The 11,699-nt window shown below is 53.5% G+C and overlaps 1 protein-coding gene across 1 annotated transcript; it reads right to left on the bottom strand.

The window, feature by feature from the left end:
• Positions 1-5,099: 5,099 nt before the first annotated feature.
• On the bottom strand, positions 5,100-10,831 carry Ticam1 (toll like receptor adaptor molecule 1). Its single transcript, XM_008836970.3, has 2 exons — positions 10,741-10,831; positions 5,100-7,770 (listed from the first exon to the last, which is right to left on the bottom strand). Exon 2 carries the CDS (start codon positions 7,635-7,637, stop codon positions 5,547-5,549), a length of 2,091 nt encoding a protein of 696 aa, XP_008835192.1. The 5' UTR covers positions 7,638-7,770; positions 10,741-10,831; the 3' UTR covers positions 5,100-5,546.
• Between the last annotated feature and the right edge of the window lie 868 nt (positions 10,832-11,699).

Below are 11,699 nucleotides of genomic sequence, written 5' to 3'. Positions count from 1 at the left end.
ACATCTTGTGGTTTGGGGGTTGGGGGGAGGGGGAGAAGAGCCACAGGGTCCCAAAAGAAATGCCAGAAAACCCACCAAGCCCCTCTCAGGGCTGTCTCCTTCCAGAAAGCTCTGCCCATATGTGGGCAGAGGCCAGAAGGCCCCACCCAGAAAGTGGCCACATCTTCCTCCTTTCTCTGTGTGAGGCCCACAGGGCTGGCTGGGGCCAGGTCAGGCTGACCTTGGACTGGAGCCCAGCAGTATGTCACAAGCCTGGGAGGGGAGCTTGGCAGATGACTCTGGAACAAGCTGAGAATGACCAGGCATCACTCTAGTCATCCAAAAACTCATGCATGTGAGCCCACGAGGGACTGTTGATGGCTGTGCTGAGTCATTTAGACCCTGGCCACCCCCAGTACAGGGATGAGGACATCCTCAAAACCACCAGAAACCAGGTAAGAGTATAAAGAAAAGGACAGAGGGGCTGGCTAGAGGGTTCGGCTGGGGAAAGGAGCTTGCTGCCAAACTTAATGGCCCAAGTTCAATTTCTAGGAGGCACAGGGTGGAAAGAAAGAACTGACTCAAGTTATCTTTTGACTTATGCACATAAACACACACAAATAAATAAATAATGTATTTTTGTTTGTTTCTTTGTCTTTTTGAAGCAGGGTTTCCCTGTAGCCCCAGCTGTCCTGGAACTCAATATGTAGACCAGGCTGGCCTTGGACTCATTGAGATCCGCCTACCTCTGCCTCCCAAGTGCTGGGACTACAGGTGTGTGCCACCATGCCTGGCTAATAAATGTTTTTTTTAAAAGCCAAACAGAGCCTGGAGAGGGGCTCGGCAGTTAAAAACACTGGCTGCTCCTGCAGAGGACCCAGGTTTGGTTCCCAGCACCCACATGGCGACTAACAACCATCTAACTCCAGTTCCAGGGGATCTGACATCTTCTGGCCTCCAAAGGCATCGCAGGCACTGGTGCACTTACATACATGCAGTGAAACACTCGTACACATGAAATTTAAATAATATATATATTTTTAATATTTTATTTATTTTATTTTATGTGTATGTGTGTATTGCCTGCATGTAGGTAAGTGCACCTGTGTCGTGCAATGCCTGCAGAAGACAGAGGCTGTTGGATGCCCTGGAACTGGAGTTACAGACAGCTGTCAGCTGCCATGTGGGTGCTGGGATTCGAACCCAGGTCTTCTGCAAGAACAGTCAGTGTTCTTAACCGCTGAGCCATCTCTCCAGCCCCATAATATATGTTTTTTAAATAATTTTTTTTGTCTTTTTATGAAGCAGGGTCTCCCTGTAAGCCCCAGCTGTCCTGGAACTCAATATGTAGACCAGGCTGGCCTTGAACTCACAGAAATCCATCTGCCTCTGCCTTCCTAGTGCTGGGACTACAGGCGTGCACCACCATGCGCAGCTTAAATAAAATATTTTTAAAAACATTCAAACACAGCTCACCCGTTCTGTCCAGGACAAACCACCCATGCACACACTGTGTGACCCTCTTATAAAACACCAACCTCTGGGCTTGAAGAACCAGAGAACATTTGTAAAATAAACTATTAAGGCCTGAGCATGCTGGCACATGCCTTTAGTCCTAGCACTTGAAAGGCAGAGGGAATTGAATCTCTGTGAAATCGAGGCCAGGTTGTCTATATAGCAAGTTCCAGTCCAGCTGAGGCTGCATAGTGAGACCCTGTTCCTTGTGCCTCACCAAAAAAAAAAAAAAAAAAAATTAGTAAGAGAGCTGGTGACAGAGTTCATCAGGTGCATGCCACCAAGCCTAAAGACCTGAATTCAGCACCAGGATCTACATGGTGGAAGGAGGGAGGCAACTCCTGAAAGCTGTCCTCTGACCTCCACATGTGCACACAGACTCACACAAAGAAAATAAACAGTAATTTCAGGTTTCCCTGGCTGGACTTTGAGATTTCTGACTGATGTGACCACCAGAGTGCAGGGTGATTGGGTGGGATATTACAGGAGCCATCTCTCTGGGGACCCTCTACCACCTGACCCTCTGCCCCAGCTCTGGGCTTCACTGCTCAGATCCCCTCTAGCACACTCCCCAACCTCAGTTCCTCCCTCTGGAACCTGTAGTCCTGCTACCGACCACCTTGCCCCATCACAGCCCTAAGGCAGCAACTTGCTGAACCCGGCTGCTGGCTTGATTCACAGGTGCCACTGGCTGTCTGATAAAACCCACTTTGTGAACACCCAGCACACTTCTGCACACAATAGGCACTCAATAATGACTCACTGGAGTCACAGCTGGTGCTGTTACTCAGTAGAGCACTGGCCTAGCAGGTGAGATGCCCCAGGGACATTGCCCAGAACCACAAACAAATTTGAAAAAAAAAATTAATTTTTTGGCATTTTTTTGAGACGGGGTCTATACCACAGCTCAGGGGGGCTTCAGACTCATGAAGTAATTTGTTCTGGCCTTAGCTCTTCACCCTCCTGCTTCTATCTCCCAAGTGCTGGGAATGACAGGTGTGCACCACTGTGGCCTGGCTTAAAATTTTTTTTTTTTTTTTTTTTTTTTTTTCTTTTTGAGACGGGGTCCCCTTGTGGCCCCTGTCTTCCGGAACCTCACATTGTAGCCCGGGCTGCCTGTAAACTCACAGAGACCCCCCTGCCTCTGCCTCCCAAGTGCTGGGATTAAAGGCGTGCGCCACCATGCCCGGCAAAGCATTCATTTTTTAAAAAATTACATTTGTGCTGGACATGGTGGCGCACGCCTTTAATCCCAACACTCTGGAGGCAGAGGCAGGTAAATCTCTGTGAGTTCAAGGCCAGCCTGGTCTACATAGTGAGTTCCAGGACAGCTGGGACTACAGGGAGACCCTGTCTCAAAAAGACCAAAAAAAAAAAAAAAAAAACAAAAAAAAATTACATTTATTTCCTGCGTGGGCGCACAAATGTGTGGAAGTCAAAAGACAATTTGTAGGAGCTGATTCTCCACCAAGGCTCCCAGGATTGAATCAGGTCATCAGGCTTGGTGGCACCTTTACCTGCTGAGCTATTTCACTGGTCTGCCAAAATTCCATAGGGAATGAATTCACAGACTTCTATGTCCCTTCCTGCCCCATCCCTTCTCTGCCCCCCTCTGCCATTGGGTGCCTCTGCTCCTTTAACACCCCAAGCTCTGTCCAGCCCTGGGCCCTTGGCACAGCTGCGACGCAGATCTTCACCACCTCCAGTTCTTCCTATGAGCTGTGTCCCTCTCCTGCCTTCCAGGGCTCCAGCACCCCTGTGGCCCCTCTGCTAGTGGCTGGCTCTCCCACTCACCCACCACTTCCCAGTCACTTTAGAAAACCCTGTGCAACCTTCCTCAGAACCTTCCTCACCCTCCCCTACCATGCAGCCCCACAACTAAGAACCCATCAGATGCACACATTCCGCCCCCCCCAGCTGTGTCCCAGTACTTGGGACAGTCCACATACAGTAGATGCTCAATATACATGTGTCAAATGGACAGATGACCAGTTTCCTGCAAGGGACTTGCAGCTAGCTGGGGCCTGGAAGGTCAGAGGACATTGCATCCCCCCAATCTAATCTGAGAACTGTGATCCCTCACACTGAATTTCACTTCAGGGCCACCATGGGCAGAGCTACTCTGACAGACTCTGACTCAGACAAAAATAGCAAGCAGGCGGTGACTCACCCGCCTGGCTCCCCTCACCTCCAGGCAGCAGAGCAGATGCCTGCAGCAGTCTTCAGACCCGCTGTTGTTGGAGGGGTGGCAGCTGCCCGCCCTCCTTCCCCTTCTTGGCAGGCTGACTTCTCCCACTACACTCCCCTACTTCTAACTACAGTGACACTAGGAGCCAGAATTCCACATTGGGCCTCCGTTTTCTCCATCTGTAAAGCTGGTTCACGTTTCACAGAGGCTCATTTGGAGGGTGGAGATGCATGGATGCATTAAAACCTCAAGAATGGGGCTGGAGGGCTGGCACAGACGTTAGGAGCACTGGCTGCTTTTGCACAAGATCCAGATTTGAGTCCTAGCACCCACATGGCGACTAACAACCATCCATAACTCCAGGTCCAGGGAATCACACACCCTCTTCTGGCCTCTGTAGGTTTTGTAGGACACAGGTGAATTTACATACATGCAGACAAAATACTCATACAAACACATAAAATAAAAATAGAGGCTGGAGAGATGGCTCTGTGGTTAAGAACACTAGCTGTTCTTGCAGAAGGCCTGGGTTCAAATCCCACAACCCACATGGCAGCTAACAACTGTCTGTAACTCCAGTTCCAGGGGCTCCGACAGCCTCTACTGTCCTCCTCCAGCATTGCACACGACACTGGTGCACTTACCTACATGCAGGCAATACACGCATACACATAAAATAGTAAAATAGTTAAAAAATAATAAATAATTAAAAATAAATAAAATACAACCAAGAATGAGTGGGCATGGTGCCCCAGCACGTGGAAGGCAGAGGCAGACTGATCTCTGAGTTCAAGGCCAGCCTTATCTACATAGCAAGTTCCAGGCCAGTTGGGGCTACATAGTGAGCATAGTGAGACCCTCTCTCGAAAAAAAAAAAAAATCATCAAACTGCCAAAAATAAATGAAAAAAAAAATTTTCTTTTTTAAAATATGGAAGGAAGGAAGGGGAGAGGGGCTCAGCGGATAGAGGGGCTTGCCGCCAAGCCTTATGTGGGACCTGAGTTCCAAGCCCAGGACCCACATGAACAAGAGCGACCCGATTCCTGCAGGCTGTCCCCTGAGCACCACACATATGCCCTGGAGCATGCACACATACTACATAAATAAATGTAAAACTGCCCAAACTCCTGGATGTCTTTTTCCCTCCACTGTCTCTGGCTTTAACTTTCTAAACTTGGCCCCTGCCCGCAAAAGACTACATTTCCCAGAGGCGCTTGCAGTGGGCGGGCACGTGATTCCCGCTGACCAATGGAGGAGTCATTTTCGCAACTTCCGGTTGCTTCCCCTTAAAGGGCGGCCTTGCGTTTCTCTCTTCCGGTTCCAGCCAGGGCGGAAATGGGGGGGGCCTCACCTTGTGATAGCCGTAGAGTACTGTGGGGTGGGTAACTCCTCCCCCCAGGGGACAGTGGCGCCGGAATCAACTTTGAATAAATATTTATTATACTGCGAAGGCCCTCGCCATGTCCCCCCAGCACCCAAACCGCCCCAGAGAATAAGAGACCCCTTGAGCTGCAGTTATAGTGGAGTGGAGAGAAAGTGGCCTGGCTGGGGACGTCCTCAGATGAAGTCACTTGGACCCATTGTCCTCCGTCCCTCTGGAGGAAACAGGGTGGGGGGGGGCTCCCAAAAGGCCCTGCCCAAAATTGGACCCAGGCATTGTCCAACCTAGTCACTGGGGTCCCAGGAGGGGTCTAACGTGATCATAAGAGAGATCCAGTCAGGTAGGAGTGACTTCCAACCTGGTCACTCCAGGGTCTCAGGTCGGGTCTAACCCGGTCATAAGGGAGACCCAGAGAGGGTCCAACCTGGTCACTCTGGGGCCCCAGGCAGGGTCTAACCTGATCACTCTAGAGATCTAGGTAGGTCACTCAGTCTTATCATCAGGCCCAGGGTTCCCTGTCTGGCCCCACATGTGGTTGTTAACCCCCAGCTGAACCATTTGTGCATGGTGAATAATGAGAGGCTGAGTTCCGGGGGTCTGGGCCAGTGGAGAGGTTGGTGGGAAGTGGGGGGACTGTGGTGAAGACATGGGAGGCTGCAGGAAGGATGGAGGGGGCTGTGGGAATGAGGGTGGCACCTGGCTACCTCTCTGCTGTGTATATAGCAGATTCTGTGGGCATCCTAGCCAGGCGGGGATGGGTGACGGACCCCCGAGGGGTCCCTGACTCCCCAGTGCCAAGTCCTTCCCAAAGGCCATCCTCAGACTGTCCATCTGCGCCTGCCAGGCCCAGCAGCTCTGGACATAGGTGGAGTATGCTGTGTGGATGGAGGCCACCCGCTGTCTCTCTGCATCCAGCTGCTGGTTGTGCTCCCTGAGGATCTTGGCTTCCTGCTCTCTCTTCCAACGTGCCTTGTGTGCCTGGAGCTTGTGGGGTTTGAAGGTATTGGCCACCTTCCTGGTGAAGATGGAGGAGTGCTCATCCAGCCACACCAGGCCTGTGAGGAGTCCCACCGTGTCAGGGTTCAGATGGGCCCTGGAGCACTCCAGTGGGAGGAGGGGGATCACGCAGTCCTGCCTTCCGGACTGTGTGAGGCTATTCATCAGGGTCTGGTTGACCTGGTGCAGGCTCAGGCGACAGTCGAAGCTGGCGGTCAGCAACAGTACCATGAACCCCGAGTGGTCAATGGCATCCTGGAGACAGCTCAACTCGCCCCGCCCTGGCACTTGGAAGTCTTCACAGAAGGTAGCCCCATCAGGTACCCCTAGACGCTCTAGCTTTTCCCTGACACGCAGGGCTATGTGTTCATCTGCTCTGGCGTGAATGACCACGAAGTTATAGAATTTCTGCTCAGATGTCTCTGAGTGGCCGGGAGGAGGGGATAAGGAGGACATCGGAGGAGGATGGCTGCTGGAGGAGGGAGAGGCAGAGGAAGGGGAAGAAGGGGGAGGCGCATGTGGGGAGGTTTGTTGGGGCGACGGCGGTGCAGGGGGACTGGATGTGGTGTTTTGCAGAGCATCACTTCCTACAGAAACCTGGGATGACACCTGGCTTATAACAGACTCTAGCTTTCCAGTGTCTTCCATGGTGGAAAGCTGGAGAGACTTGGGGTCAGTGGTCACCTCAGTGGATTCAACCACATCATGGCCACTATTGTCTGGAGCCTGGGAGTTATGGAGGGTGGCTAGGGCCACCTCGGGGTCTCTGATTCTGCCTGGTAGCTCCAAAGGGGTGACCATCTCTGTGCACGGGGGCCAGCTTACCTCCTCAGGTTCCTGGCCCCCAATGGGGACAGGCTGGGGTTCAGGGTTGGCCGGGGGTGTGTCACAGAGTCTGCTGAGCCCATGGCTGCCACGGTGGGGACCGAGAAAGGGCAAGGTAGGTGACTGGCTGATGGCCAAGTGGCGACTGAGGGACCCAGGGCTGCCCGTGGAGCGCAGGGAACAACCCGGGCTCCAGTTGGACTGGTGGATGGGAAGAGGCTGGCTCCTGGCCACTGATGGGGATGCTGAAGGTGGAGGCAGGCAGCCCAGATCCGAATGGAGTGGCTGGAAGCCACCAGGGTCCCCCACGATGTCCAAACCATGCCGATCCCTGGCCTCAGCCTGCAGTTGGCCCAGCCGGTGGTCACCTCGGGAGGTGAGGTCACTGAGGGCCACCTCGTAGGCCATGTCCCTCATGGAAGCTGGACACAGGCTCTCCTTTGCCAGCAGGTGATACAGCCGGGCCACAGTCCAGGCCACATCTGAGGGTTCCTCGGGTGTCTCAGCGTTGTCCATGCCGGCCCATTGGTGGGCTAACAGCTGGGCCACCGTGTCCCCCTTCAGTGTCTCCAAAGAGATCCTGGCCTCTGTGTCCTGGCCCAGAGTCAAGAGGACCATGGCATGCAGCAGTTTGGCTCCCTGGCAGCCTGGTGGGAGCGTCCTTAACTTGTGTTTCAGGAGAATCAGCCTGTCCCTGTCCACGGCTTCTAGAATGCCAAACGCTCCAGGAAGCGATGGGCCGGGGCTGGCCATGGGCGAGGGTTGGAGAGGCCTGGACAGGCAGAGACTGGGGCAGGTGGAGACATGTTCTGGTCAGGCTGCCTCCCTCCCACCCCGGCACCCGTACTGCACTGTGCACGGGCTCCTGGAGGGGGGCACAGCAGACCTGTGGGAGCAGAAAGGGTCACAGGGTGACTGTCTCAGAAACGGCTTTGCCAGGTGTAGTGGCCACACCTGTCCTCTCAGCACTTGGAGGCAGACACAGGTGGATCTCTGTGAGTTCCAGGCCACTTGGGCTACACAGTGAGATCCTACGGCAAAGAAAAAAAGCAAAAGGCAGAGGCCAGAGGACCTGATTTGGGTGTCACCTAGCATGCCCAGAGCCCTGGGGTTCCATCCTCAACACCCTATAAACCAGGTCTGGCAGATGAAAGATACATGAGTGAATGAGTGAATGAGCCAGCACAAAGTCCTCGTTAGAAATCTGAAGCGCCCTCAGTGACCCTTGGGTGGGCAGTCCACTCCTGTAACCTGTCCGTAGAGCCTTCTGGAAGCCCAGGAGACTTGTCCTGCCCTGTAGGACACCCTGGGACATGGCTGGCCACTGTCCCTCAGTCAGCCCCGCACCCCCCCAGCCTCTCAGCTGGGAACCAGTGAGGCTATCACTGGGGACAGGTGGAGGCCAGGACACTCCATAGAGAAGGACCCACCTGCGTGTCTGTGGTGCCCAGGGAAAATCCTAGGCTTTTTTTTTGGTCTTTTTGAGACAGGGTCTCTCTGTAGCCCCAGCTGTCCTGGAACTCACTATGTAGACCAGGCCGGCCTTGAACTCAGAGACCTTCTGCCTCTGCCTCCCAAGTGCTGGGATCAAAGGCATGCCCCACCACGCCCGTCTTGACTTGAGGTTTTTAAAAATTGACTTTGAGCAGGTGTGGTGTCCTGGGTCAAAGAATTCAGGCAGAGGTCTAAAGACAGTGGGCGGAGCCAGCATGGAGCTATGTGATTGGAGTTGACCAAAGATGGCAGACCAGGAAGATAATTGAGAAGTGGCCAGAAGAGGCCTGAGTCAGGGAAGGAGACCAAAGTGGGCTGTCTGTTGCTGCTGGGACAATGCAAGCAGTCCTGTGTGCATGGAAAGTGAGCAGAAAGGGGGACCAGCAGAAACACAAAAACACCTCTGAGGGCCTGCTGGGGTCACTGTGGGTCAGCTGCCCATCAGTGTGGCTGGGAGATCAGTAGAGAACTCTAAGGATGGAAGCTTGTCTCTGCAGGTTTGCACAGCAGGGTCCCAAGGACCAATCAGGAGGTGGAACAGAACAAGATGAGAAGAGAGCCACAGAAAAGCTGAGGAAGCCAACCCAAGGACACACCGGGAGGGCCGTGCAAAGGCCCAGCAGCAGGGACAGAGCTGGGGTGAGGAAGGAGCAACCAGGAGGTCCGCATGACTGTCAGCAGATGGAGGGAGGGCAGAGACAAAGGAAGGACTCAGAGGATATGCAGGGTGGGGAAGACCCTGTGGGCTGCAGGGAAGACTTGGGCTTTGACTTGGAGGAAGGTGGGAGCCCTGGAGGGCTGTAGGCAGAGGGAGGGAGCTGACCTGGATTCTGGTGGCAAGGGAGAGGCCAGGCAGAGCCAACAGGACCGGACCGGGTGGACAAAACAAAAACATGCAAGGTGTTTGAGGGTCGATTCTTTTGACCAGGTATTCTCCATGTCTCCCTATGTTCCCCGTGTTCTGTCCGCTGCACTGCCCCTTAAACAGGCTCCGTCCTACCTCAGGGCCTTGGCACAGCACCCCTTCCCCAGACTTCCCCAGGGCCTGTTCCCCTTCCCCTCCAGTGCCCATCCAGATGGAGCTCACATCCACCTGCACACACTCGCTGCCTGATTTCACTCCTGTTACTTCCTCACCTCTTGATACTAATTTTTACCTAATATTGTTGGCTGTCCATCACTTCCTACATGACTACACACCAATCTTGTGATTCTCCAGGGACAGGACATGGATATGACAGGACATTCAGAGTATGTGGCACACAGTAGGTGCTTAATAAATGCTGAGGGCTGGGGATGTAACTTGGTTGGTAGAGTATTTGTTTGACATTTATGAAGTCCTGGGTTCAAATCCCAGTGCCAGAAGGGGGCAGGGAGAGGTTTATTGATGTAACAAATCAATGAACACACAAAATCTCATGTAGCCCAGGCTGCCCTCTGTTAGGATTGAAAGTATAAACTACCAACCCAGCACTGGTGCATTTTTATCAGGGCCTACTAAGTGCAAGCTTCCTGCAGCCCAGTAACCTGGGATGAATGAAGATGGATCTCCATGCTCCAGGCTTGGGGACCCTTGACAGGGTTTCCTGTCCTGACAGTAAGTGCCATGATGGCATCATGACTGACCCTACTGTGTGTCCAACATGCTGAACAGTGTTTCCTCCTCACAGTAGGAAATGTGAAGAAAGACATGAATGAATGAATGAATGGGTGATGGATGGATGGGTAGATGGATGGATGGTCAGGTAGATGGGTGTATGGATGGATGGATGGTCATTCCTGGTCTCCCTTTGGCAGAAATAGATGCCCTCACATCTCTGCTTCACATTTTCCTCAGTCCTGTGTCCCTTCCCTGTCCCCTCCCCCTCTGGTCACACAGGGCACACCTCCCCCAATGATTGCTGGCAACCTTGGCCTGTGGACAGGGCCATTCAGTGCTGCCTGGGAACTTGGCAAGGCTCCCAGGCTTAATCCCGGGTGGGCAATTGTGGGAGGAGGTGCCCCCAAAGGTGGAGGAATCTATCATGGTCTGTCCTCCAGAGCTGCAGGAAGGCACTGAGTTAGAACAGGTTTGGGGAAGAAATCAAGAGTCCCTGGGGAGTATGGGGGTTTGGGAACAAGGTTGGGGATGGGGAAATGGAGACCTGGGGTTCGGAATGTCTAGGGACTTGGGGTTCCTCTGGGGTTGGAGATCAGAGGGTCAGGGGTCTAGGCTGGGGGATCAGGGGTTGGAGGATGGGCTGTGGATCCAGGCATGGAGGGGACAGGACTGGAGGACTGTAGTTGGGGACCCCGGAGTAACCCCAGGGTGGCCAAGTCCCTCCTGGCCCTGTACCCTGTATCCCCTCTGCCTCCCACCTACCTGGCTTTGGGGGTCCTGGGCTAGTGGACGGCTGTGTGCCCCGTGGTAATGGCTGGAGGAGAAGGAGGGGGAAGTGGAGGGAGGCAGGGACAGTGCTGTCCCTTCCGGGTGTGGGAGGAGTCAATGAGCTCAGTTGCAGTCCCACCCCAGCTCAGGGGAAAGTCCCCAGGGTGCCCCAGCCAGGCCCTGCCCTCCGCTGCCAAGTGCACAGTAACGCATGGAGCCAGTCTGTGCAGCAACTGCTTGTGACAGCAGACTGGGGAATAGGAGGGACAGACCCCATTCAGAGACTGGAAACTGTGGCCTCAGACCTCAGTGACAGTCTCGGGACCCACAAACACGAAGTGGCTAAGTTCACAGATACCCTCCCTGTTTGCCAAACCTGGCCCATCACCCCAGCACACAGGAAGCTGAGGCAGGAGGATTGCTGTGAGTTCAGGGAAGCCTGTGATACACAGCCTTGTCTTAAAAAATAAATTCATAGCCTGGCATGGTGGTGCACACCTTTAATCCCAGCATCTGGGAGTCAGATGTCTGTGAGATCCAGGCCAGCCTGGTCTACATAGCGAGTTCCAGGCCAGCTGGGGCTACAGGGAGACCCTGTCTCAAAAAGACAAAAGGAAAAGAAAGAAAAACAACAATAACAACAGCAAAAATGGGCTGGAGAGAGGCTCAGCAGTTAAGAGCACTGGCTGCTCCTGCAGAGGACCCAGATTTGGTTCCCAGCATCCACATGGCAGCTAAGAACCATCTGTAACTCCAGTTCCAGGGGACTGGCTGCCCTCTTCTGGCCCCCATGGGCAGTACACAACATAGGTGCACTTACTGGGAAAACACTCATACACATAAAATAAAAACTGAAAAAAAATTTTTTTATGCCAGGTATGGTGGCACCTGCCTTTAATCCCAGCACTCGGGAGGCAGAGGTAGGTGGATCCTCTGTGAGTTTGAGGCCAACC

This window comes from Nannospalax galili, unplaced genomic scaffold (genome assembly GCF_000622305.1).
Source record: "Nannospalax galili isolate Female #2095 unplaced genomic scaffold, S.galili_v1.0 scaffold77, whole genome shotgun sequence".
NCBI classification, from domain to species: domain Eukaryota; kingdom Metazoa; phylum Chordata; class Mammalia; order Rodentia; family Spalacidae; genus Nannospalax; species Nannospalax galili.
Note: the sequence above shows the minus strand (reverse complement) of the source record. Positions and strands in the feature narration are given on the sequence as shown.

Coding starts and splice junctions, on each gene's coding strand:
- Ticam1 (XM_008836970.3), bottom strand. CDS start 7,637: ATGGCCAGCCCCGGCCCATCGCTTCCTGGAGCGTTTGGCATTCTAGAA.